This window comes from Nothobranchius furzeri, chromosome 8 (genome assembly GCF_043380555.1).
Source record: "Nothobranchius furzeri strain GRZ-AD chromosome 8, NfurGRZ-RIMD1, whole genome shotgun sequence".
Taxonomy (NCBI): Eukaryota; Metazoa; Chordata; class Actinopteri; order Cyprinodontiformes; family Nothobranchiidae; genus Nothobranchius; species Nothobranchius furzeri.
Window position 1 is genome coordinate 51,206,400 of NC_091748.1, and position 26,182 is coordinate 51,232,581.

The window sequence follows — 26,182 nt, forward strand, 5'->3', positions numbered from 1 at the left end:
TAATCTGCAGTTTAAACTAGGAAACTTTTTTTTTCTACCGTTAGGTTCATTAGAATCAGGTTTGATTGTAAATGCATGCATATCACTAGGTTATGAATAAAAAACACACACAATCCACAGACTTTATGACACACTTTAATAATTAACAATCATTTTTTCATGGTTTTAACTGGACGTATCCAACAAGGATATAAATAAAGTTATTCCTTGAACAATAAAGGATCATAAATCACCAGTTTTGTGCATGGGTTTTAAAGGAGGCAGCATGTGTAGAAATAATACATCAAAATAAAAATCAAGAGCATCCGTCAGCACCTAGAAGGGAGAAACTCTAAACTCAACTTCTACATCAATACTGAGCACAAATTTTGTAAAATGATGCCTTGAAATAACAAATACACAATCATATGAGTAAGTCACATTATTTTAAATCCGCTTCCACAAACGTACCGATTCTCCCAGGAAAAAAATATGTAGTAGTGATTGATCGTGGACTCAAAATTCCCGAAAACAATCCCCCCGGATCGGCCCGAAATCACACGACTCTTCCGCTGACGAGAAACATTTGAACTTGACACGACTGTCATCAAAAAAAAAAAAAAAAGGCTTTTAGTAAAAAAAAACCACATTGAATCACTGAACTTGACATGATGTAAATAAAATTTCTTTTATATCTTTTTTTTTGTTCTATCGTTGAAGTCTCATCAAAAACTATCTGGGCTCATAAAAACAGTCATGGAGTCCCACTGAGGGGAGGTGATGATGTAACAGCTGTGAAACCGGAGGTGGGGGGGCAGTTTGTCCTAACTTTATGAAAACCTAGAAGAAAAACAGAATGATTAGAAGTTAGCTCTGATGGGGACATTTACAGGTTAATTGCAAGTAGGTGTGAGCCACCTGTGCTATACGCTCTCCATGTCTTCACTGCCGTTGCCCTCCTCCTTCAGAGGCTCCCCATCGCTGCTCGCCTCCTCAACATGGGCCAGCATGTCGGCCATGAGCGCCTCCTCCAGCCTTTTCCTCACACTGTACACCAGCTCCTCCTGTTTCCTGCAAATCAGCGCCACAGGAAGCGATTTTAGTAGGAAGTCATAATTTATTACCTCAGCCTGAGCTGCCGTTTCCTCTTTCTAACTGAAAGATGGTTTTGCTCCAACCAGAGAAGACTCCGTAAACTGTTCCCTAGAGCAGCCGGCTGGATGGTTAAACTAAAACATGGCATCAGGTTTGATCATGAGAAACTTGTGCCGGTCTGTAAACGCCCACCTGATGTCCTCGTCCGTGACGATGAAGGCTTTGCACAGCGGCTGAGCAGTGTTGAGCCACACTCCGGGATTCTTCTCTACAGCGGCGGAAAGCTGCCCGGTGATGGGAGCGGCGCTGGTGTGGAGAGCGCTGGCGATGGCCGACAAGAGAGTTTTGTCCGTGCAGCCCGGACCAACGCCTGCAGGAGCAGCAAGGCGGTCGTCAGACAAAGGATAAAAGTTGGAAAATCCAGTTAGTGCTCAGCTGTCTTACCTTGCAAACCTTTAGGCAGCTCCATCGTTTTAACCAGCTCCTCTGCGATGTCGTAAGCATTGAGACCACCGAGTTTCTTCTCCCAAAACAGCTGTCGACAGACACCCAGTTAGAGTGTCCGACACTTATTAATGTTACTGAATCCCAAACCCTAACCTGAGCTTGCTCACCTGTCGGGGCTGATCAACAGCCTTCTGAGGGTCTGTCTTCACTTTGTTGTTTGGATGGTTGGTAACCTTGGTAACCGGCTGCTTAAAAATGGAGGCTGTCTGCCTGACTGGAAGTGATGTGTTCAGATCAGGTTTGCCCTTAAAACACAGAGGAGGATAGACCGAATAGACACACACCTTCCCACAAAACACTCGTAGGGTCTGAGCTCACCTTGTTCTGGTTGTTGTTGTCGTATCGTAACCTCTGACGATTCTTGTTCAGCTTGCTCATCAGCATCTTACCCGTGCGAAAATCAAAAGAGCTGAGGTCCATCTGGTTACCGAGGTAACGGGCCAGCTGAGGCTTGCTCCGAAACTTCTTCCCAGATGGACTGGCGAGGCAGGCAGACACATAAAAGAGCACCTCGTTAGTCCAAACGGAGAAACACTGAAGAACCACACAAAACTTAGAACAGATAAAAGCAGGACAACAGAATGGACACACGGAGATGTGAAAACACCAGAACACAACATGCAACAAGTCAGAAGCAGAAAAACATCCACATGATCAATGCCACTGACGTCACAGAACCAGAGTTGGTGAGATGGATGCAAATTCTGCCTAAAACCACCTACAAAGCAGGTCTGTGTAGATCTGAACAGCGTAAACAAACTGGATCACATGTTTGTAGATGAAAACGTTGTAGCTCTACGTCTGCAGCCTGAGGAATGAGCGAAACAAACAGAAAACTGTGGGTGGATTCGTGCTCGCATCTCATGCAGATGTGTCTGATAGCACCACACAAACCCATCAACACCAGTATGATGGCACAGTTAGCCTACCACAGACTATACAACCGACCCGCCTCCCCCCTCTCTTGCCTCTGCTCCTCATCTGGCTCTTCTCCTCTGCTAAATGAAAACAAATCTGGAGTTGCTGATTCAGTTCAGTGGGAAATAAAGTCACATTAGTTTGGTTTAGCCTGATATGAGCAGAGGAGGTGGCCTTGTCCTGCCACAGACACCCCCCTCCCGCTCTCATTTCAAACTTTACCCCCCCACCATTATGCTCCTGTCTGCCTCCATGCACACACTCGCTGAATCGTGTGACTGTGGTGCTTTTCTCGCTCGTTTAGTACCTAAAATAATAGACATCGCTCTTCCCGGCTGACAAACCCGACTTTCTGGTCACTTCTTCCATTTTCCAGCCTTTGGGGAGAGCAGTGCAATCCCACCTTTTCTTCTCCATTTCTCACGCGAGCCGTCAGCAAATCCACTAAAAGTAACTAGAAACAACCAGCTTGGATTTTTAGAAAATATGTCGATGTTGTTTTTGGTAGCTGGCCTATCGCTTTTTACGCTTTTGTTACGACCATTTTAAAACGTGAGTCCCTGTAATAGGATCTTCTAATCAACGACGTCTTTGTAGTGACGCAGATCCCTCCGCCTCGCACGTCAGACACATCACTACCTCTAATCTCGCTGGGGTCGACATCCGCATGGAAAACAGTGCTGCCTGATTATGTAAAGATGTCGTCAGGCAGACGGAAAAAGACAGGAAGTTGAATATTTCAGACTTCAGAATAAAAGTATTTGTCACAAGATACTAAAATGTAAACAAATTAAATGCTTTGTTTCCACACAGTGGCGTAACAACTTTGAGTATGGCCCCGGTGCAAGTGTTGCTTTAACCCCCACAGCTATTGATACTGACTTCCAAGTTTAAACATTTTTATTTTTTCTCGGAAATTTGTCAACATTTTTATTTACATAAATTTTACCTAAGTAATATTTTGTTCACATTTATGAGTTGACTAATTTATTTTAAATCACACCAAATATAAATTCAGGTCTCAGAAGGATAAAGTTGAATTTAACATAATTTAACGTCACCCTGGCCTATGACAGGAAATAATAAAGTTTACCTAGAACTTTTGACACTGCAGCACCATGTTGTTAAAAGTTTTTATTTCATATTTTCATACTTTTTCCGTAATACATTCTTCAATCTGTTCCGTGTCTACCACTAAATATCTCTTTACTGAAGTGGCAAAGGCGTAGCCTAGTGAACTAGACCAAATTCTTGCTTTGCAAAGTTTGTGTCTAGGCATGCTCCATTGGAACCTCCGCAGCTCTTACCAGGACTCTGGCTAGCCAATCACAGCTCTCTAGAGGGGTTTCAAACACATAAAGAGCTGTGATTGGTCCATAATGGTGGGCCAATCATAGTGCTCTATCTGCTTAGTGAACAAATCACAGAGCTTTATCCGCTTTGTGGGCCAATCAGGGCACTCTATATGCCTGGTGGGTGGGATGATGCAACAGAGTGAAACAAGAGTATGTCACATTCATTGTCCAGTGGAATGCGGAGATCATTTGAAAGACAACGGTAGAACCCGCCCCACAACCGAGAACCGTCAATGGAGCGTGGCCAGACTAAATAATACATTTATTTAGTCTGGCTTGCCAGGCTAGCAAAGACGGTGCTGTTGGCGAATTTACAGGAAGCAGTGTCCTGACCAATAACAAGCTCAGGTTCTCCGTCTCTTTTGACGGATTTTTAAAAATGTGGGCATGTCTCCGTCTTCCTCTGTGAGCACGTCAGAGGGCTCTTGCGTCAACGTATAATGGCGTTGTGTGTCTCCGCCCCAACGCAGAAGGAGAAGTATAAATTAGGCTAGCAAGGAGGTCCAGATTTCCCTCTCCCCAGCCTTTGGGCAGCTACTACGGAGGAATCCTAAGGCGTTCCCTGGCTAGCCAAGAGACATAGGCTCTCAGGCGTGTCCTGGGTCTTTCTTTAGAGTAACTAAACCCCAAAATAACTTTTTTTTGCTAATTAACTGTATAATTGGGTCTTTACACATGCAATCTTTCTGTGTCTGTGCAATTTTTGACATGTTTGTGTAAACTAGAGTAAATCTAGAATGTAGGTCTAAAAAAGTCTTAGTGCAGCCCCCTGTGGCAGAACAGCAGCTACCACATTTTTAACTTGTGATTGACTGGGACTCCCCCCCCCCCCCCAGATATTTTAAAGCAAGATCCATAATCGGTCACAAGGAGCTGAAAAATACGATTGGGAACGACTCCTTTATTTTGGTCGCCTTTTATTTTGAAACAGGAACTCTTAACTTCCTGTTCTCAGAACACTCGTGAATGGCGCCACAGCAATGCCTTCGAGAACCATACATTTGACAACAGACCATAATCACGAAGCAGCTCTGACAGCATTCGTTGTCGCTATTAAACGCACTGCTGCAGTTAAAAAAGCACATCCACGTGTAAAATAAACAGCCAAAGTTTACGTAAGTTACGTGAATCTGCGTGCCCGTTTCACCGCTACAATGAATATAGTTGTCCTTCATACTCTGCGCCGGCTTTTTTTTTCAATGCACAAAGTAGATCGTATTAAATAAACGCGCTTGCTGGTATCATATACATGTCATGCGTTTAACGAATATGTTTGCACGCTAATAAACGTCAATGTAATGACAACTGAATCCACTTTATTAAACCAAATAATACGTCGAAATAGCGCACAAGTTGACGCAATAACGATTGAAGGAATTGCTACGAACTTATGCGCATATTAGGAAAATGGAACCTGTAAAGTGTGCAAAAACACCGACATCTTGAGCGGAGACCACCGTGCTGCTATCAACAGACATCGAGACGCAGAATGCATTTGCCTAATCGATTACATACTTTGCAGATTTACGCAGGAAATAGCATCAAACACAATATTAACGACAACACAATCCTCGCTGGCTCCTTTCATATGATTTAAATGAGGTACTACTTACTCGTTTTTATCCATCTCGTGAACACTATCTCGCTTTCAGCTCTGGCTGTTAAATCCCTTCTCCCCTCTCCTCTTTCAGTCCCCTCCCCCTTCCAGAAATGAAAGACATCCACGCAAATTTCGCAGTGTGTCTGATAAAAAATAAGCACGATCCCTGCGCGAAACTGGAGCACCCTCTGGCAGCGACAGCCTGACGATGCATCATGTATTTTATTTCTAACATTTTAAATTACAAAATCAAAAGCTGCCTTTGTCAAAGATATGGAAAGTTCCAGTTTTCAAAGTCTACGATGCTTACGTGAAATTAAATGCACTGCATATACAGCTGTTGCGTACACACACACACACACACACACACACACACACACACACACACACACACACACGGATTAAATAAATAAAAAAAACTCACCTGCACGCAGTTTACATAATTTTAATAGTTGTAAACATTACAAAATAACAAAATAACAGGACACATGAGCATGAATCAACTATTCATTAATATATTACAACACTGAATCAAATGTATATTTTAACAAGGTGAAGTCCAAACTCAGTAGCCGACAGCCAAGTCAAAGTATCCCACTTCGGACTGAGTAAGTACCGACTCATGTGCCGGTCTCCAAGCTCTGGTCCTGTAAACAGACACATGAGTCATTCATTAGCATACACATCTGTTTGAATGTGTCAAAAAGCACATGGTTCAGTAGACTGGTGCCATTAAGCCGACTTCTGACAATTCTAAAGCCAGAGTGGTTTTCACACCAACATGCTGCACCATCATATTTACTTTGGAAGGTAAAAAAAAAAAAGTACACACTGATCACTGGTATCCCATGAAACTCGAGGCTTTGCAATAACACAAAATTGTCTGTGACTATCCATGAAGTCTAAAGTTTAAAATGGACATTAAAATATGTTTTACTGTGAGTTTCATGTTTACAAACAAAACAGAATATTGAATTATTTACACACGTTTTCTTCTTGCATCTTTATTAGCCAATCCATCAATATATCGAGCTTCAACTCTGCTGCAATTCCAACCAATCACATTTTGCTTAATAAGAAGCACATGTGTTTAAAGCACATATGACCTCATTAAGGCAGCCACTTCAGAAACGTGGAGCATTTCAGTGAGCTGCCAGGTTTAAACAAGGTGACTGTAAAATTTAAGTCTGGCTGAGAACCCCATGCTTAGGAGTGGATTAATAGGATGTCCTGCACTTGAACGGAGCTTTCACGGGTTGTGTTCAAGAGAAAAAAAATCTGTCAGATTCAACACTGACTCACATTTGATTGTTCTCTCTACTCATCCTTCTTGAACTTTCCTCGAATGTATGGTACATAGTCTAGAATTAACCGCCAATCTGTGAAGTGAACAAGCGCCACGCCTCCAACTGTTCCCCACGTAATGAGGTTTGGTAGCCTACATGGAAAAAAACAAAGAGAGTGGTAAAGAAAACAGAAATAAAAGATGCACATCCCACCACAGTATATAGTGCATACATTGATCAGCGTCAACTAGAATTTTCACATTGCAGCAGCAGCAACACTTTATTCCAGTGTGACTTTTGTTAAGTTCACAATGTATGGCTAATGGAAACTGATTTTTAGAAGTTTGTAAGTAAAGGTTTTAAAATGTTCTTTCAAAATTCCAAAACTAGGAACAGAACAACATATTAAACTGTTGATAAAAAGTAAAGGCAAGAAGAAAGAAATCACTGAGAGGAACAGCAATATTGTAAATTTTGCTAAATGTTGACATGTCCAATGCTAATATTAGTTTAAAATCAAATCTCAGCATCCAGACACAATTAAGCATGACAGAAAAATGTGTTTCTTATGTCGTGTAAAAAATGTGAGCATGTTGAAAAGGTGTTATTTGGCCAGAGTTAATATACTTTTACTGCAAGTTGTTGAATATTTATTGATAACATTTTCATGAAAAATTTAATGTGAGAAACTTGAAAAATGTCAGAATCAGTGGTTCACACTACTGCAGCCATAAAGATGCTAAAAAGGAAAACGGTGACCAGAAAAAGCAGTATTACAGCATTTCTAATACATCTACATGTACATGTACTTTACAAATGTTATTTGTCGATGTTTATAAAATGTTACCCAAAGAAAGCCAACAAATTGTAATGGAAATGTCAGATAAAGTATGAGATCTTCAGAAGTTACGATTTTATAATAAGCAGTGACGCTGACGTCATGGGTTTGCAGCGAACCCTAAACCAAACACACTGAAATCCTACTTTTATGGTTGCAAAAGCAGACATGCCACTTGACTAATTTAAACGTTTTTCTACATAAAAAATGTGAATTCTTATTACATATGTTGCATCATGCAACAATGTCTTAACTGTGTTAGTAACCTGAAATATCTCTGACGGTAGCTTCAAAAGATATTTTTAGTCTGAAATAAATAAACAAGCTAAGCTAAACGTCAGCTAACAAGGAGGGTCACACACACAGTAGCATTTAACGACTAGAAAGCACCACAGGAGCCCTCAAACTGTCTTCAAAATTCACATTATTGTTTTAACTTACCACGTCCTTAGGATAGAAACATACTTGGGGCCGATAAATTTATTAATGATTTTCTGGACCATTTTTACACGGAGCTCTGAGGAGACGCTTTACAAGGTTCTGAAGGACCCTGCTGCCGAGGCTGCCTCTTTTTGTGCCTGACGTAAAAGAGCGAAATTAAATTAAATACATAACACAAAAATTGCTCTGGCCTATCCCAGGACACCAACTACGGCTCGTGTTCTTTTTAACCCTTATTATTCCTTTGTTTCACTACAAAAAAATGTGGTTTTGAATTTAAGTGAATACTCAAACTTACAACGAAGCCGCAAAGATGCATTAAAACGGTTGTGATGAATAGAAACAAATTAAATTCCCGTGCTTCAATAAACCCTTTTCCACAAAGGTTTCTTTTATTTTTATTTGTAAGTATACAATATTCAAAAGCCAGACATTGGAAAATGTATAATCTGTTATTAAAAATGGCACATTTGCTACATTACTGTTATATACAGGACAGTTCTCAACTATTTATAATAAATTTATGTGAAAGACAGACTGAGTGAGGTTGTGAGGACCCTGTTAGTCCCCAATGACAAGTTCAATAAATGTATTTAATACTAATTTGTCAGACCTCATTTCAATTCAGCAAATAAATCTGAATAAAACATTGAAACACTTTTAAACTACTTCTGTTATCAACAGAAGCCAAACTGTTTTTAAGACTGAAGTCAGTAAATTGTGTTCATGTGACAACAAAATTTAAGCAGGAGTTAATGGGATCTTCGCCAAATAGAAAATAATACTCAGACTTCCTTTAGCAATTTTTGATACACTGATTTTGAACAAATAAAACTACTTTTTGAGGTTACTGTTAATGCCACCAACCAAAGGAAGTGTTTAGATTTGATTTGGAAACTAACTAACTATAATGAAAGTGTCAGCAGCAAAGGACTTGTGCTTGATATTTAAAATGCTAAGATTTCAGGTAATGTGGTGGTGGTGGTGGGGGGGAGGGGGGGGGGGGACTGGCACTGAAACCAATGCAACACACAATGAAAACACAAACCTAAGAGCCAAAAGCTAGTTTTTCTTAATACCCTTGTTCTACAAAGGTGGAAAAAAAGTAAATATAGCATTGTGGACCCGACAATGTAATCCAGTTAAAATTGGAAAATAAAAATAAAAAACTAAACCAGATCTGCTTAACATTTATTTATTTAACTAGATACACTGAAAGAAAATCTCTTTATACCATTTAAACTTTTTCCTCAGTAATTGGGAAAAAAGCATTAAGGGAGGATGGGGGAATGAAACAAGTACCTCTTTAATCTCCAAGATAAATGAAATGATATGGTTCACAACATAAAACTGTTTAAATGGAAAAAAAAAACAATACAAGTTCAGGCACTGATAAGGCATCACTCTCCCATCATGACATCTTAAGTCTTGAGAATGAAAAGGCCACACTATTGATTTGTATAAGTCTTATTTTTCTTCATCTTTTTCTTTTTTGTAGAAATTAAACACACAAAAAGCTCCACCTCCCACTTGTGATTACATGTTGGTAAAAAGAAACCACTCACAACATGACATGGGAATAACATCACAATAACACTGTTTTTGTTCTCAATATCACCGTACATACAAATCCAGACACCTGCCTCTGAAGCGAGCTGAACATGGAGAGCCACTTGGTCGAGGCCAGATGTTGAGAAAAATAAAATCAAACGAGTAAAAGGAAAACTATTACACTGTGCTAACAAAACCCAGAATGAAAACAACGCTGAAAATGAAGGCAATCCACATTTGTATGGTAGCTACATTCAAAAACCAGTTGCATAATAATTACTGTTGGAGACAAAAAGAAACAAAAAAAAATCCCTTTCAATTTTTAAATTGATAAATCAGTGCCTCGATGCTAAAGTCAGACCGCGGCACCAACTCTGTCCACAAATGCCTACATGGAAAGGAGGCATTCATCTTGGTAGCGGATGTGCCTTACAACTAAAACTGGAATAAAAGGAAATAAACACTTTTTTAAATTCATCATCTGTTGATCTTTTTTTTTTCCTTTTACTGTCATCCCAGTCCGATGTCAAATCAACTTTTGGACATCATTTAAATGTTAAATATCCCCTTATACAGCTCATCTACAATACACTCTAAACTTCAAACTAATATTGCCATTTATGTAAAAAATCTACAATGTATAGACTAACAAAAAATATATATTTTTATATATATTTACTTTTGAAAAATGCAACAGAATAATGCATGAAGTGAATTTACATGTCACACTTCTCTCGGTAAGAAAGGTGAGAGCACACTGACTCGGGAGGAAGGTGAGGGGCTTGCAGATCAATGGGAATGCTCGTTTAGGAATTACACAAAGTGTGCATTAACAACTGTGGAGAAAAAATAAAGAAACCTGTTTTTTATTCTTTTGCCTTTTCAGAACATCAATTAGAGGGGAAAGACTTGAGCTGTTAAGTCTGCTGGCACTGTCAGTAAACCATTTTAACAAACAGCACCCAAGTGCTGATTAGATCCGAATGGCTTTAATACAAGACTGTCAGGGAGTGAAATGTGACACAGGTCTAACCTATACAACTGTGCTTTGTCTCATCTGTGTATGCTTTAGTGTGTAAAGCAGTACAAAAAACCTGAATGTACAACAAAGGGCTACAGGAGAAACACTAGAACGCCTGGTCAACAACAAGGAAGAACAGTTTTTGTTTTGTTGACGGATTCTATTTCTTGGATAAATTCATAACTTTCAAGGAAGAAGTCCATGATTCCAAGTCTCCAAACGTCTCGGCAGGTCGAGACCGGGTCTGAGCCACGGGACTGGCTCGAGGTCAAGGAGTTCCCATCTCTCAGGTAAGCTGTATTTGAAATGTCAAAACTTTGGCCGGCCTTTCCGTTTCCATCCACAAGCCTCAGAAAAGCCAGCAAATTTGACGTTTCACCTTCAACTATGCGTTACATAACATATGTAAGACTGTACCATCACGCTGGGAATGACATACATTTAAAATAACTGCTCATACACATAAGCAATCCCTCACAAGTGTTCCTCACATGTACAGCAATTTTGCCTTAATGTCAAATAGAAAACATGTAACAATTAGGCACAAATTCTCGATTCAGTCTGTTTGTTTAGGTCTCCCTTTGTCTTTCCGTCCCTACCCCCCCACCAGAACACCTCTTGGCAGTGTGTGCAGTCCCAAAACGTGGCAGGACAAAACTCTGGCGTTCAACCATCACGGAAACAAAAAGAAAGAGACATTTTACATGTATATATATAAAAAAAAAAAAAAAAACAAGAAAAAAAAAGTTCTTCACATTTGAGTTTGTAGTCATGGCTGGGAGTGCGAAAAACCACACTGTGTCAGTTTTGGCAGTATGCATGTGAGTACAAGTGTGTGAATCTTGAAAACTTGAATGGACGATACAAAGAGATGTCCCCACGCATGCACGCACACTCAAACAGACGCGCACGCACACACACACACACACTGAGATTATTGGGTGGAAGAAATCTGTTAAGGCCACATCCTCTGAAAGCCAGAAAACACCACCACACCTGTAAAAAAGCCACAAAGACACACATTAGAAGGACACGCTTCAGCGTAACATGAGCTGCGGTACGTCAGGACCTGAGGGCCTACCTGGTGTTACATGTGGCCAACTGGATTGTGGCCGTCTCCTCCCATGCTAGGGTGGCCTCCTGGGAGCTGCATGGGTGCCTCTCCCACCACCCCTGAAACCTTCTCCTCCTCACGCCGTTTTAAACACGCCGCTTTAGGATTTAGGTTGCGCTCTGACAAAAGAAGAGCAGCATTAAAACATGTTGGAGACATAAATACAGTGTTTCAGTTAAACTTTCAGATTCACCTCGGACTTGTTGTTCTAGATTGAGGATGACATTGACCGCTTGGTGAAGGATGAGAAGTTTGGTCTGAGGTTTGTCGTGGCTGAGGTGCAGCTGGCACATCCTACCGAGCTCCTTGAACGCCTCGTTGATGTCCCGTACTCTGAGACGCTCCCGGGCGTTGTTTGCCACTCGCCGTTCCCTTTCACGCTCCATCTTCACCTCAGGGGGAACATCCTCATCATCCTCATTGTCCTGACTGGTGACAAACACAAATTATATGATGGAGTTAAAGTAGCAGTAAAAGCAGCTAGTGCTCAGCTGACATGCGTACAAGAACACACACTTTGTAACCAATTCTACTGGATGTCAGGTCAGACGGTATGAGAACAGTGATTTTTGGGATTCTGTGTAAATATTATAAACAGTTACCATCAAATTTGGAGATTCTTTAACCCAGCCTTCCCACTGGGCGTGTAAGCAGCAAGCAACAGTCGTGTTTTACCCGAGAGCTCCCTTCCAACCAGGAGCGTTTCAGACACAAAACGGCAGCAAAAATCATTCCACGCAGCGGGTATCATAAGGCAACTAAATGATAGGTGAACTAACGCATGATTTCAGAAGTTCAAAGTATAACAACCAAGGAGATACAGAGGTTTGACAAGAAATGACATAATTATTTTAATAGTTAATAGGGATGTGTATTGGTGAAATTCTGGCGATACAATACGTATTACGATACAGGGGAGACGATACAATATATCACGATATATTGCGATACATTCAGTCAGACGATATTGGTGATTTTTTAGACTAAATTTATTATAGGAAAATTCAATAAACAGTCCAAACTGATGCTTAACATGTTTAACCATAACAGAGGGATTTACATTTCAATGGTAGAAACAAACCCATTACACACTGCTGCTAACTAGTGGTCAGCGTTTGAATTGCACCTCAAGAAAAGAAAATACACAAATGTTTCCATATAAATTCTTCCAAAAATTAGATACATGACTTTTGAATATTGATAAATTTTTGCAAGAAAAAATATCACGATATATTGCAATATCGATATTTTCGATACACAGCTTTTGAATATCGATATAATATCGCTGGGGAAAATATCACGATATATTGCCATGATCGGCATTTTCTTACATCCCTAATAGTTAAGCAACTGGGAACCTGTACACGACTTTCATTAAAGCGTTTTACACTACTTTGCTGTTTGACTTCCTGTCTGGCCCTATCCAAACTGCAGGGTTTGATGCATTTTGGGAGCGCAAGACGTAAAAAAAAAAAAAAAAGACTTGAAGCATAACCAATGCATCCCTACTCTTCTGGGACACGTCCAAAACTAACGTTCCATGGAAATGTACCCATCCACTGTAACAGCAGCTGATTGCGGAGTCCTACATTTCGAGGGTGATGTGTGATGCTTACATGTCCGGTGGAAAGGCCCAGTTAGTTTGACATGACTAATGAGAGCTCAGACTAGCCGTTAGCTCATCAGTCTTTCCAAGTTTCTTTCTGTTCAGACAGAAATGCAAGAATACCATAACTAAGGTAGTACTTATTCACAACTTTTAAACCAGACCACACTTAAAAAATGGTCAAAAGTGACCCCAAAGTGACAACATTCAGTCTTCCGACGCCATTTTATTATTGTTCATTTTTTATTCACATGCAGCTATGACACCAACTATAAAAAGAGCTTCAGATTTCCTTCTAACATTACATAAGTGCAAAACTATAATTATTCTCCTTAACATAAAACATCCAAACGTATTATTTTAGTGCTTGCCCTTCATGTGTGATTTATAGGAAAAACAGCAGAGAAACAGCCAAGAACCTTTGTTCTTTATGACTGAACATTGTTTTGAATGGTGGGAAAAATCCGATTTAACCATTTCAAACAACAAACATTGTTTTTTTAATTCCTCCTGAGAAAGAGATTTTTAAACGGAATAACAATGGCTTAGTTTTAAATTCAACAAGTTTCTTTACATCAGTATTCTTTGTTTGACAGACAACAAAAAGCCTCACAATATAAGGTAGCCCAGGAAGTCACGCACCATAACATGCAGCAGTTAGCTAACAGAGCTAACAGTGCATACTTGTCGCCTCAAGAGAGAAAATATCTAATTTGGATGCATTTTTAAAAGGAACGAGAAAGGAAGCGTAATAGGCATGCTCAGACGTGTCTGTTTCAGGAAGTCAGCTGGAGGATAAAGTAGCTTCAGACGACAAGATTAGAACTTAGAAGTCTAATTTTTATGTTCAGCCCAAGCCCCCATAATACTGGTATGAAAATGAAGCCAACATGGAAATGACAAAAATTGCAGTTCCACCCTCATCCACTAGGGGCTGGTGTCAGAAGCGAGCAAATCCTCATTGACTCCCATGTTAAAAATACCAATTTCACAGCAGAAATAAACATGTTTACAGCCTGGTAAAACATGTTTTAGGTTTAATAGATCTAGTTTACACTCATGACAACTCTGAGGGGGGTGAATTTCTTGTCACTCTTCTGTTTAAGTGTATTAAAAGCCTAAAATTCTGAATAATTAATGAGCATCAGACCCACGTGACCACAGAGCTAGCTCCGGGGAAAAGCCTCAGTCTGAAAACTGTTCCGCCATTTTCAGTCTCTCAACTTAGACCATTAGTTGTGCCCTTTGTGCGTTCCTTTTTTTGGATACTATTTGTGCAATTGTTGGACAAAATGACTTGCTGTGGTATTAATTGCACTAATAGAGCGTCCAAGAAGTCTCCACTTCATTTTTTTGGTAAGTAAAATTATATTTATGTATTTTACGTCACTGCCGCTCTTGCACTAGCTGAGCTTAGATTTTAACATGTACTGTTTACCCATTAAATTTAAATGTAATAGGGAAAAACCCAGCGCATTTAACATGACGCTGCATTTTTGAAAATGGGTTGAAATATGACATGTTGGTGGAGCTGGGTTCCGACCATCAGTATGGTCCCCTCCCCTGAGCGGCAGCTCGGTGCATCTGACTGCAGCGGCGCCTGTCTGCTGCCGGCTCGTGGAGCTCTCGGGAGACCTCCCGGTTTTACCCAGCGGTCAGCCCGGCGTATCTCTGACTCAGAAGCTCCGGTGTTCTGCAGTTAACTCCGGTTGTAGCTAGGTAGCTACCTCCGTTAGCTTAGCTCTCACCTCCGCGTTAGCTTTGGGTTAGCTTGTAGCTACATCGCTTCAGTTCGACGGGTGTCGTCATTTGATCCCAGCCTTACAGCCCCACCCTCAGCACCACCTCTTTTCCCTTTTTTGGAATTGTCTGGGCTTGACGGAACCTGTGACACGGTCAAAATGGCGGCGGTGGGAACCTCCCATTTTGGCACAAGAACTTATAATTGGAGTCTATGGACACATATTGTCCAGCATGTATGTCGATGGTTCAGCCTGCATAAAAAACTCAAGAGTGACTGATTATCATCAGATACAAAATGGTTTTTCAGTGTTCCACACCTTTAATAATCAGAACTTTAATAAACTAAAAATCTGACTAAAGTCACATTTTTATCAGAATATATTTTAATCTAATAAAACCAAGTGAAACAACGCTACACTAGGTGTGTTTCTACTCCTGGAAATTCAGGGTAAATTTACAGGAACTTCCCGAAACGCGCATGTCTACACTTCACTGGGTTTTCTGGCTCATTTCAGGAACTGTCATAGTACCTGATCAGGGGTAGGGATTCAGAATGGCCCGGAGTAGCCAAGCTGAACTCTTGCTTAACTCGTGCTGACTGGTTGTAATACAGTAGGAAATGACTTCAGCAGTCTCATGAAGCAGAAAATTACAAGCAACCCTTCTAAAATCTCCGTTACTAAACTCCCAACACTGAAAAAGACGGCAAAATCCTCTCACGACACAATTCATGGGGCTTTGATTTCTTACAGAGTGCTGTAAAAAACAGCTTCTTTTGGTCATTGAATGCCACATTTTATATCATGCAGCTGCTCTCGTCCTCCGAATGGACTGAATATACGTTGACAGGATAAAACATTTATTGTGGAAGCTTTTTGGCGCTGCTCAGTGACATCACTCACTGCCAAAGCAGTAGCGATATGCTGACGAAAGAGCTGAACTTGAAGACACAGCATCTGAGTTTTTCCCCATCCCAGAATTTATTCTAAATTTCTGACAATGGAATCACGCCTATTGTGTTAAAATGGGATCAGTCAGAAGCATCCAGCGTGATGAAGCCTCGGTTGCAATTGAGACTGTTATTAAATGTATTTTGGGCTCAAATGTTGATAACAGCAAAGATCAAATAAAAAAATAAAAAATAAAAAAAGAATCAAAAGTTGGAGTGAACTTCTTTCTTTGGTAAAAATTGTGATCTGATCAGAAGATAAAGGTTTTTTTTAAATAGCACCTCTCAAGATAAAAATAACAAGGCACTTCACAAGAACAATAAAAATTATTAAAAAGATAAAAACTGTGAGAGAAATAAAGAAAAATTAAGGTAAAAAAAAAGGAAAATGAAAAAAGGTCAACACAGGAGCCCGATAAATGCAGAATGAACAGAAACAGCAGCATGAAACAAAGCTATTGAGGAAGAACAGAAGGTCACACCAAAGTCAGCCTGAACAGGTGAGTTTTCCGCCGGCTTTCATAGGAGACCACTGAGTCCACTGATCTCAAGCTCAGATCACTGGACCTCAGGGACCTGCTGGGGGTATAGGGACTCAGAAGATCACCAGTGAAAGATAAATAATGTAAGTTTTTCCTAATTTTTGGACCCAAATTGCTGAAATAAAATCTCCAAAGGGTGCTAAACGCACGTGTGACTGCTCTAACAGACACATTATTGGAAGGCTGTGCATGTGTGAAATAGGCTTATTGTAGGAAATGATGGAGTCACTGGTTAGTTGATCACTTTCAGCAGCTTTCTGTGATGTTTTTCAGTGATGTTCCAAGCCCACTGTCACTGCGTTTTCAGCACTTCTTCTAAACACGTTATTATTGAAAAAAAACATGCTTTTCATCTTCAAGCAGCGACTTTTCTTCAAATTCTGATCGTCAAAACCCCACAAAGCAGCGGAGGTTAATTCTCTGTTGGAGAAACTTACTCATCTTTCTCATCTGAAAGCCCAGGGAGCATCTGGAGGGTCAGCGCCTCCTTTCTGAAAACATGAAGGGAGGGAGGGGGGTTTGATATTGTTAAAAACGTCTAACATATCCTAAACGATCAGTGGGAGAAAATAGACAAAAACAGACTCCTTTGATGAAACGCACCATCTTTTAAAAGTGCCAAATAGTCGACATCTGGTGCATCAAAACCATTTATTTTTACTTCATTCTTGCTGCTAAAACAAGCCCTCCTTTAGTTGGACAACATCTGGGACCACATTTTCAGTGAGAGACAAAGGATAAAGTAAGGGGGCTACCTTGTTCGACTGCGTGCTGCTTTTGAGTCCTTCTTTTCCTCCTCCGACTTGTCCGTAACAGAAGAGTTTTCATCGTCCTCTTTGTCCTCTCTTTTGATGTCCGAGCTGCTGGAGGAGTGTGCTGACCGGGCCAAACCACCAGGGAGACCTAGGGAGGGACAAACAAGACATCATTTAAACCCCAAGACTTAAAAAACTCGTAGAAAGAGCTGTGATGAGTCAAAGTGTAAAAAAAAAAAGACCAGCTCATAAGAAATCAGTGCACATGTGGAGGATATCTGCTTTAGTATGTGATACATATTAGAGGCTGAAAGCCTCAAAAAAACCTGTCCAACGTACTGGAGAAGCCTTCTGGCTGTCCGACTGACGGCGTGGGCCCGGTAGCGTGATGACCGTGAAGGAGAGTGCTGCTGGGAGGAAGGCCTGTGGGTTCCTCGTGTTTCCCTCCCTGATGAGGATGATGATAAACATGGATGTAAACAAATACTGCAGGGAAAAACACTGTACCCACCAGAACAGATCTAATGTATGGAAACCACGCAGGGTTCTTGGTAAGATTCATGTCAGACTGGTTTAGCTCAGGTCAGTTGATTCAGTTACAGCCTAGTGACACATTTGGCCAGCAGATGGCAACAATAACGGTGTTAAGCTTGCTCATTTCCTCTTTACATAGTCCTATACAGTAATCCCTCATTTATCGCGGTAGATGCGTTCCAGACCTGGCCGCGATAGGTGAAAATCCGCGAAGTAGGGACACCATATTTACAGTACAGTGTCAGAACCCAAGTTCCCAGACCAGCGTCTTCCAGCTAGCCGGCCTCCACTGTGGACCACAACTCCCAGCATGCCCCTCGCGGGGATTCCCTCCACGTCGCATCTACGTCACAAACCGCGGCTATAAACAGAAGTCGCCGCCTTTCCAGCTCACCACTCAGTCATCGTTTCTTCAGATTCATGATCAGAGTTTCCAACATACCGATCCATCCCACGAACTATCAGCTCATAGTAAGTTATCTTACTTACTTCTGGAAAGCCCGGCATTTCCGTGTCACTTCGTTGATGCTCGAACGCTCTGGGGTTTCCTAGATTAATCGTGAGCCGGCGTTTCACCGACGCACTCACTTCCGTGTCTGTGAAACCACGCGCTCCCTACAAGCTCAACTCCCGAATCCAGCCGACCAGTCTGACATACAGTACTATATTGAATTATCGTATGATCACATTCTCTTTTTGTGGGTAAAACTCAAGAAAAAAAATTGTTTTACTTGTTTTTTTTAATAGTTTTATTACAAAAAGTGCATTTTATGATGAAATTGATGGAAAAAACAGGAATTTCTTGATATTTTGCATAGAAAAATGCCGCGAATCGGCGAATTTCCCTTGAATAAGGCTCCAAAAAAAAATCTGCGAAGTCGTGAATCCGCGATTAACGAACCGCGAAGTAGCGAAGGATCACTGTATAATAGGGTTGTCACGGTAACCGGTATAGCGGTAAACCCCGGTAAAAAAGTTGACAATAAAAATAACCGTCCAGTTTTTAAAAAACTATATTATCTCGGTGGGTTTACCGTGGCCGCGGTTTCGGCGCGATGACCCTTACCAGCCACCGTCGCTTCAGCTGAAGTTCCCGCGGCGCGCACACGCACTTTTTAATTTGCAACGGCACCAAAACTTTGAAGCTGAAATAATGGCCGAAGGAGGCGACGGCAGCGCCCAGGACATCCATCAGCCCTCAAAGAAGACTAAATCGGAAGTATGGGCATATTTGGGATTTCTGAAAAATGCTGAGGGACAGTTAATAGAAGACGGCTATCCCGTTTGCAGAACGTGCAGGAAACAAGTGTCTGCAGAAGGCAGCAACACTTCAAATCTCATGGCACATCTGCGTGACGATCACCCACGTCTCCACAGCCAGTGCAAGGTAAGTTAACATTAGCATTTTAGCTGAAATGCATGACGTGAGGACTTTTGGTTGAGGGAGAATGCAACGAGTCACTATATGCTGCAGCCGCAGCGCCCTCTGCCAGCATTTAAACCGTGTCACGGACACCCTGTTGCTGGATGAAGCATCTTATTTGTTGATGATGAAGAGAAATATACAATTAGTTCCTTGTCATGGATTTGTTTACTTATTCAATGCCATTTATACTTGAACATTTGGATTTGATTACATAGTGTAGTAGTTATTTTAGTAATTTGTTTAAAGTGGATATTTATTTTAAATACATATATTTTTTTAAGGTTGACTTGTACAGCGCTCAAGTCAAGTGTGGACTGGAGTTTTAGATTTTCATTTTGATAATGAAGAAAACAAGTATATGAGAAAACAAGTGGTGTTTCTTTGATTTGTTTACATATTGTTTATGTTTTGAATGTTTGGATTTGTATAATTTAAACCTGTACTGACTACTGTAACAAGTTCCAGAAAAATAAGCTATTTGTTCCTTTACTTGTGAAAAGTTGCACTTTTGCTAAGGCTTTGTGTTATTTTAGGTTTAATAAACACTGTTAAACCTTTTCAGAACTATTTCAGTTTGTGTAGAACAGGACTATCAATGCTTTCTGAACATATGCAACACCGTTTAAAAAATACCGCGATAATACCGAAAACCGTGATAATTTTGGTCACAATAACCGTGAGGTTAAATTTTCATACCGTGACAACCCTACTGTATAACATTTGAAACCCAAAGCTAAAGGCTATTTGAAACAACATGACAATACAAAATTGCAGTAAAAAATTTCTAAATAGTCTCAAATGTTACTTCAGGAGTTTATTGAATCACTAATACAAGATTTATTTGAACCTTTGTGCTGACGGTTTCCTGAAAAACGACTGACCTGCTGAACATCTTCTATAAACACAAAACTCTTTGTAGAAAAGTGGGTGTGATCACTTGTTTGCTCTGCATCAACATGTAAACATGAGCAGAGAGAAGGGGGCTCACCATGGCAGGGTGTCTATTGCTGAGAGCAAGGCTGGCATTGGGGAAAGCAGGAGAGAGGCCTCCAAGGCTGTTGTGCACAGAGGTCAGCAGGCCGTGCATGTCGGGGTGAGCTCCCTCTAAGGCAGGCGCCTGGCCCACAGCATGGCTACGCAGTACGTGGATGGCCTCCTCCAAGCGGTCCTCCATTTTATTCTGCTAAAAATAATAAAAATACAGAAAATCAGCTGCTTTACCGTCACAAGAAATGTGCTGAAGTGTCAATGTTCAGCGATTAAATCCATGAAACGGTCTACTTTTACTGTAAGTTCAAGCTTTCCATAGTCTTAGATGTAGCAGATGAATGTCTAAAGTAGGAAAAGACCCATGTATAAATATATATCTTTGGTAGAGCTGATTTAAAGTCGGGCACATCTGTGGGCACCAGCTACTGCTATTGAATTTTATTTTAATAAATAATTACCTTCCTGTTTTTTATATTTAATATTTGGTCCTAGGGTTGCTCAACTAATCAAATTTTACTCTCAATTACGATGTGGGTTTTGAATGATTACAAAAACATGTTTATCTGCTCCTCATTTGCAGTTTATTCCCACACGACCCAGAGTTACACATCCAACTCAGCAACTCTGTCGCTATTTTTAACAACTTTTCAGACCCCATCTTTCCTTTGTAGCCCCCTAAAAACACGTAGCGAACAACCAAGCAACATTTCTGAGGACCCGTAGCTACCTTCTGTACAACTTTCACGTCAACGTTCCTTGCAGGTTAGTAAAATACACAGCCTGCACTCCCGACCGTCCTTCCGGACATTATGAAAGAGAATGATCTGTGCATGTGCTCCATGATCACGTTACACTGACTGACCTATTGTAAACTAGGGCTGCACGATATTAGGAAAACCTGCGCTATTCGATAACAGTACTTAATATTGTGATATCGATATTACTCGCGATAAATGAACAAATACTAAAGTGTGCAGTGTTGATGTCGTCTGGTGTGTGACGTCTGCTCTGGGCTCAAAGCAAACAAAAACTAATGCATGAATTCCATTACAACATAACAAAAATATGCAGCTGCACCTGCTACTGTATTAGCAGCAAAACAACAAACTGCATGCATGCAGTTTCTCAGTGACTTTAAAACATCACCTCCACCATAAAACTACAGAAAAACATCCCTTACCAGGGTTTTTAGAATAAATAAAAAATCAGAAATAAGTTTAAATGTTAAATAATAGTTAACATCACTTAAATGCAACAGCAAATTCTCTCATTGCTACTGAGCATTTTCTCCACTTATGTGGTTTTGATATAAGGCTGTTGCTGTAATTGGGAAGTGAACTGTGCTGGGTCAAACTAGGAGAATATTAAGATTTTTTTGAGGGAAAGAGAAAAACAATTGTCTACCTTTCAGAAGAGGAACTGGCAAAAAAAAACTACATGGAAAATATGTGAAAACGTTTGTTTTTAACCCCAAATTGAACAAGTTTACCTAGATCTCAAAAAGCAGCTCAGATGATGAAACTGCAACTATGATTCTGATAACAAGCTAACAAATTGAACTAAGATAACCGGCTAGCAGAGCTTCTGACTGACAGTTTATGTGCAGCAGCAAATCAACTATCCTGATTAACAAGGTTATAAAAGCTCATAAATGAAAAATCACTTTGATGTGTGGGGGAACTTTTCCAGGCCCTCTTTAGCAGGGTGGGACTGGGAGGAGAGTGCTGTAGCCTTTAGCTGGAAGCTAACCGGAGCCTGGGGCTAACACTAGCGACATGAAGGTGGGTTGGTTCACCGGCACGTGTCGGAGTCAGCCCGGTAAAAATTATTAACGACACCGAGCAGAAACACGTTCACGTTTGAAAGCAGCGCTGATTCCAGAAACCTCAGCACAAAGTGCGTTCGCTGCTCTGAGCCAGAATGACGAACAAGGGAACAGCGCCGCAAACTCTGTTCGGGTGTTGCTTTCCAAAAGGGTCTATGTAGGGGGCGGGCGTATTACGTGAACGGACTCATCTGATTGGCCGCATGTCAGAAGGTCTACATTTGATTGGTCAAATAATACTTCAGCGTAAAAAACAGAGCTGGTTTACAAAAAGCTGATGTATGACACAGATGGAAATGTTTGAGCCAAACATTTATTGCTGTTTTTGCCGTGTTTTGCGATGGGCCTATCGCACGTCCTGTTATCGCGATGACGATAATTTTTTGATATATTGTGCAGCCCTATTGTAAACCCTTTTCAGTAAAGTGCACCAGCTATAAAGTGGTTTTACAAGCTAAATTCAAAACACAGCAAGTCATATCTGAAGTGATTTATATTTAATCGGGGCTGCTAACTCTCACGTGATAACCGTGAGACACGCATTGACAGCCTTCATATGCTCTGAGCGACACGTTGCGTCATGCTGCTGTACACACTCCCCTTCAGCATCGCTGGACTGGTGTAAATCATTATTATTTAGCAGGTTGTGGAAGTTCACTACAAAATAGACATTTATGTTTCTATTCTTGCACAAATTAGATGTGTACCGGCAGGGTCCGAAATTAACACTCACCACTCGCCAAATGCGAGTAAATTGCTCCATTTGGCGAGTAAATGTTTGCACCAAATTAGTTATGTTTATCAGTCATCTTTCACGGATTTCTGATACTCCTCCCGCCTGCATGCAACTTACACAAACGTACGCGAAACGTGAACGCCGCATCCAACGTCATTTCCACCTATCCCATTCAATCAGTTTATCAAGTTAGCAGTTAGCTTTGTGTTAAAACTAGCGGTGAAATGTGGCGGTTTTTAACTGGAGTCAGCCAGCCTTCCAAATGAAAACTCGTCGAACTGGAAGAAAAACCACCAGGACCAGTGGCAACCATAAGATTTTGTGAAAAGTGGCGAACTGGAGACGGCGGAGTCGTGAGACAGGCTACATTATGATGGCCACGTAGCGTTGCTGCCTTTCACAGACAACTGGCCCTCGGCATTCTTCAAATATCCAAAAAATGGCCGTACTTCCGACTTTGTCTTCTTTGAGGGATAATAAATGTCCCAAGTGCTGCCGTCTCCTCCTGCCATTATTTCAGCTTTAGCTTAAAGAAAGTTTTGGTTGTAAACAACAAAGTGCGCATGTGCCGCCGGCAACTTCTAGCAGATGATACGGTGGCTGGTAAGGGTCACCGCGCCTACGCCGCAGCCACGGTAATCCACCGAGATAATATATATATATATATATATATATATATATATATATTTATTTATTTTAAACAAGACTGTTATTATTTATTGTCAACTTTTTAACCGGGGTTTACTGCTACACCGGTTACCATGACAACCCTAGCCCTGACACACTTTCAGATATTCTCATGGTGCAGCTGTGTTCTCCAGAGATCAAGGACTATGACCCAAATGAGGCTGTAATGCTTTGGCACAAAGACGGTGTCAGAAGCAGGAGGCCAGACTTCATGGACAGAGAAAACAAGGAGTCTGACTAGACTTCAATGAAAGAGTTCATAAAAACATCTCTAAAAATAAATAAATAAATAGTAAAAATGACAAAAGAGTTGTTTTCCGTATTAATTGATGTTTTAATTATTTTGTCACTCTGTTTGGAATCAACATAATATAGAATTACATGCTTTAGGTAGATCTAAATCATTTATAATTTTGGCTGGTAAAAAATATGCTTGGCCGGTAGATTTTCATCATCTACCGGCCAACTTGGCCGGTGAGTAAAAAATGTAATTTCGGACCCTGTGTACCGGGAAGTTAAACTTTAGCCTAAACCCTTTAGGTCAAACTATGAGCAAGTGTACCGACTCTTTTACACGAGGAATCGTGTTTGTGATCATCTCGTTTCTTTTTTTTTCTTCCCTCAGATTATGCCCTGTGCAATTTTATGACTGAATAAATAAATAAATAAATATTATCGAGCTCTCAGTTTCAATCAAAACAATTCTGATCATCACTTTTGCCATAATTAAGAGGCCCTACTTGGTCCGTTTATTAATGTTTTGATCAAATTTGGTTAAACATTTGATTTCATCATCGAGCACAAAATAAAGATTAAACATCTGGTTAAATGCAGGGTTCAAAAATTGATTCAGGTTCTTTTTAAGTGACATTTTAGCATGCAAATAAGGCGAAAAACGTCCAGATATCGACTGTGAGCACATACCGGCAATAGAAAACACCACAGATAGGTAGATTTCTAATCTGAACTCACCAATGTGTGTGGCTGCCCTTCATAGCTGGGCGTGGTCGGTCTTTGCCACTGAGACGGAGCTCCTGCAAAAACATTAGACTGTAGTAATCTCTGATCCTCAAACATACACCAGATGGAGCCGCAGAGACATTTTAACAGGAAAGGTTTTAACTGATGCGTTTCAGTAAATAGTTCCTCCTTCACACTTACTAAAGACCACCAACACTAGAGCGATGACTACATGATATGATGACTGTACCTGCAATGGTCTGGGGAGATCCAGGGGTGGAAGGAGCCGAGGAGAAGTTATTACTGTTGTGGTCCGACGGGTAAATCTGGATCAAAACATTTTAAAAGGATGTAAAAACAAACATTTTAATACAGAATCAACAGGTCGTGAACTTTCACTGTCAGGTATTAAAATAGTGGATTGCTAATGAAAACTAAATCATTCTAAATGGTTTATAAACACAACTCTTCACAAATAATCTGCAGCAGATTTCTGTTAAAAAAGAACCTTTCTTTAGATGATATTAACAAGTAAAGCTCAAATTATATAAAGTTTTCAAACTTATTTTATTCCACAAATGTGCTATTGTGAAACATATATATAAGTACATTTTACTTGTAAGCGCATTTTAGGACTCTCCAGGTCACGTTAACAAAGGTTACATAGCACAACATCATAAAAATCGCAGGTAAAACAATTTACAACAGTGAAATACAGATTATCCAGGACCACTGGATGAACCAAGAAATAAAATAGATAAAATATTAGGCAATAGTCCAACGCTTCGCCCAGGTGCTTTCGGTAAATTCTGCAAATTTGATCACGTTAAGCACCAATAACTATTTGTCCTGGCCAGTAGGTGCGTTTAACCAGTCACACAGAATATGCTTGCCTGAATAAAAGTGTTTTGCTCAAAGATTTAAAATGTTGAACAGAGGTCGCTAAACAAATTGCTGGAGGAAGTTTATTTCAGCATTTATTTATTCCTGGTTTATGGTTTATTTGCAGCGTTTTGTACCAGTTGGAAGTCTGAAAAAGTTTCTGTGGAAGACCTGCAAGTAGTGCATTGCAGTAGTCAGCGCGGGAGGTAACCATCGCATTAACAAGGGTCTTCGTATCACTCGTAGGAGATATACGAACCCGACAGGTTTTCCGAAGATGAAAATAAGCACAGCGGATTACATTGTTTGTTTGTATATATATATGTATATATATATAAGCACTTGAAAATGACTCACAGAGGCGAGAGCCTTCCCGATCTCGTCTCCCGAACTTCCTGCCGTGGTGCTTCGGCTGGCTGCAGAGACAAAATGAAGTAAAGCGAGTCATAAAACCCCAAAAACTACGACAACAACAGGTGGACGGTCTGTCGAAGCTCCTCGAAGACGCTTCTGTGCTATGTTTAGGTACAAGGGCTCATACTCATGATGCTCTCTCCATTGATGGTGGGTGTGTGGTTGTAGGTGGTGGGGGCCGAGTGGAAGCCGTTGACCTCGCTGCCATGCAGAGGGTAGTTCTGTAGGGGCAGAGACGGCATGTGAGGAAGTGATAAAAGAACATTTACATGACGAGAAATGTGCTTAGGTCAAACATGGATATTCGAGAGATTCCAACGGTCCTAAAGGAATAAGTGGCAGGTATGAGACAGTGCTTTAGCTTGCTGCGTAGTAATACGTTGGGTGTTTGTGAAGGTAAATGATCACAAAGTCAAAAATGAAGTTCC

At 40.6% G+C, this 26,182-nt stretch overlaps 3 protein-coding genes across 12 annotated transcripts; all 3 read right to left on the reverse strand.

Annotated features, from left to right (window-relative positions):
- Positions 1-119: 119 nt before the first annotated feature.
- On the reverse strand, positions 120-5,615 carry mbd3b (methyl-CpG binding domain protein 3b). 9 transcript variants are annotated; one of them, XM_015971552.3, is made up of 8 exons: positions 5,468-5,589; positions 2,511-2,579; positions 1,900-2,059; positions 1,689-1,826; positions 1,519-1,609; positions 1,267-1,444; positions 898-1,050; positions 120-819 (listed from the first exon to the last, which is right to left on the reverse strand). In XM_015971552.3, the coding sequence occupies exons 1-7, from the start codon at positions 5,479-5,481 to the stop codon at positions 903-905; spliced, it is 798 nt and encodes a 265-aa protein (XP_015827038.1). In that variant the 5' UTR covers positions 5,482-5,589; the 3' UTR covers positions 120-819; positions 898-902. The 9 variants fall into 9 exon arrangements, with proteins under 9 accessions (XP_015827038.1, XP_015827039.1, XP_015827041.1 ...); XM_015971553.3 differs by having other exon boundaries at positions 2,511-2,576; positions 5,468-5,543; XM_015971555.3 differs by having other exon boundaries at positions 2,550-2,579; positions 5,468-5,532.
- Positions 5,616-5,883: 268 nt separating this feature from the next.
- LOC107393300 (cytochrome b-c1 complex subunit 10) lies at positions 5,884-8,160 on the reverse strand. The gene is made up of 3 exons (XM_015971558.3): positions 8,020-8,160; positions 6,757-6,892; positions 5,884-6,101 (listed from the first exon to the last, which is right to left on the reverse strand). Exons 1-2 carry the CDS (start codon positions 8,079-8,081, stop codon positions 6,772-6,774), a joined length of 183 nt encoding a protein of 60 aa, XP_015827044.1. The 5' UTR covers positions 8,082-8,160; the 3' UTR covers positions 5,884-6,101; positions 6,757-6,771.
- Positions 8,161-11,950: 3,790 nt separating this feature from the next.
- On the reverse strand, positions 11,951-24,723 carry LOC107393296 (transcription factor 3b). Of its 2 annotated transcripts, XM_015971545.3 has the most exons (7): positions 24,709-24,723; positions 24,471-24,532; positions 20,249-20,443; positions 17,640-17,748; positions 17,301-17,448; positions 16,983-17,036; positions 11,951-12,134 (listed from the first exon to the last, which is right to left on the reverse strand). In XM_015971545.3, exons 3-6 carry the CDS (start codon positions 20,284-20,286, stop codon positions 17,023-17,025), a joined length of 309 nt encoding a protein of 102 aa, XP_015827031.2. In that variant the 5' UTR covers positions 20,287-20,443; positions 24,471-24,532; positions 24,709-24,723; the 3' UTR covers positions 11,951-12,134; positions 16,983-17,022. The 2 variants fall into 2 exon arrangements, with proteins under 2 accessions (XP_015827031.2, XP_015827029.2); XM_015971543.3 differs by lacking the exon at positions 24,709-24,723 and having other exon boundaries at positions 20,249-20,440; positions 24,471-24,496.
- Between the last annotated feature and the right edge of the window lie 1,459 nt (positions 24,724-26,182).

What these genes read in the sequence shown, in the direction of transcription:
- LOC107393300 (XM_015971558.3), bottom strand. Translation starts at nt 8,081, where the DNA reads ATGGTCCAGAAAATCATTAATAAATTTATCGGCCCCAAGTATGTTTCT. An exon ending in GTTTCTATCCTAAGGACGTG is followed by an intron (nt 6,893 to 8,019) that starts GTAAGTTAAAAC and finishes TTTTCCATGTAG; the next exon opens with GCTACCAAACCTCATTACGT.
- LOC107393296 (XM_015971545.3), bottom strand. Translation starts at nt 20,286, where the DNA reads ATGCCAGCCTTGCTCTCAGCAATAGACACCCTGCCATG. An exon ending in GCAATAGACACCCTGCCATG is followed by an intron (nt 17,749 to 20,248) that starts GTGAGCCCCCTT and finishes CATCCTCATCAG; the next exon opens with GGAGGGAAACACGAGGAACC. An exon ending in ACAGCCAGAAGGCTTCTCCA is followed by an intron (nt 17,449 to 17,639) that starts GTACGTTGGACA and finishes GTCCCTCCCTAG; the next exon opens with GTCTCCCTGGTGGTTTGGCC.
- mbd3b (XM_015971547.3), bottom strand. Translation starts at nt 2,916, where the DNA reads ATGGAGAAGAAAAGGTGGGATTGCACTGCTCTCCCCAAAGGCTGGAAA. An exon ending in GGTCGGTTGTATAGTCTGTG is followed by an intron (nt 2,060 to 2,510) that starts GTAGGCTAACTG and finishes CTGCCTCGCCAG; the next exon opens with TCCATCTGGGAAGAAGTTTC. An exon ending in ACAACAACAACCAGAACAAG is followed by an intron (nt 1,827 to 1,899) that starts GTGAGCTCAGAC and finishes CTGTGTTTTAAG; the next exon opens with GGCAAACCTGATCTGAACAC.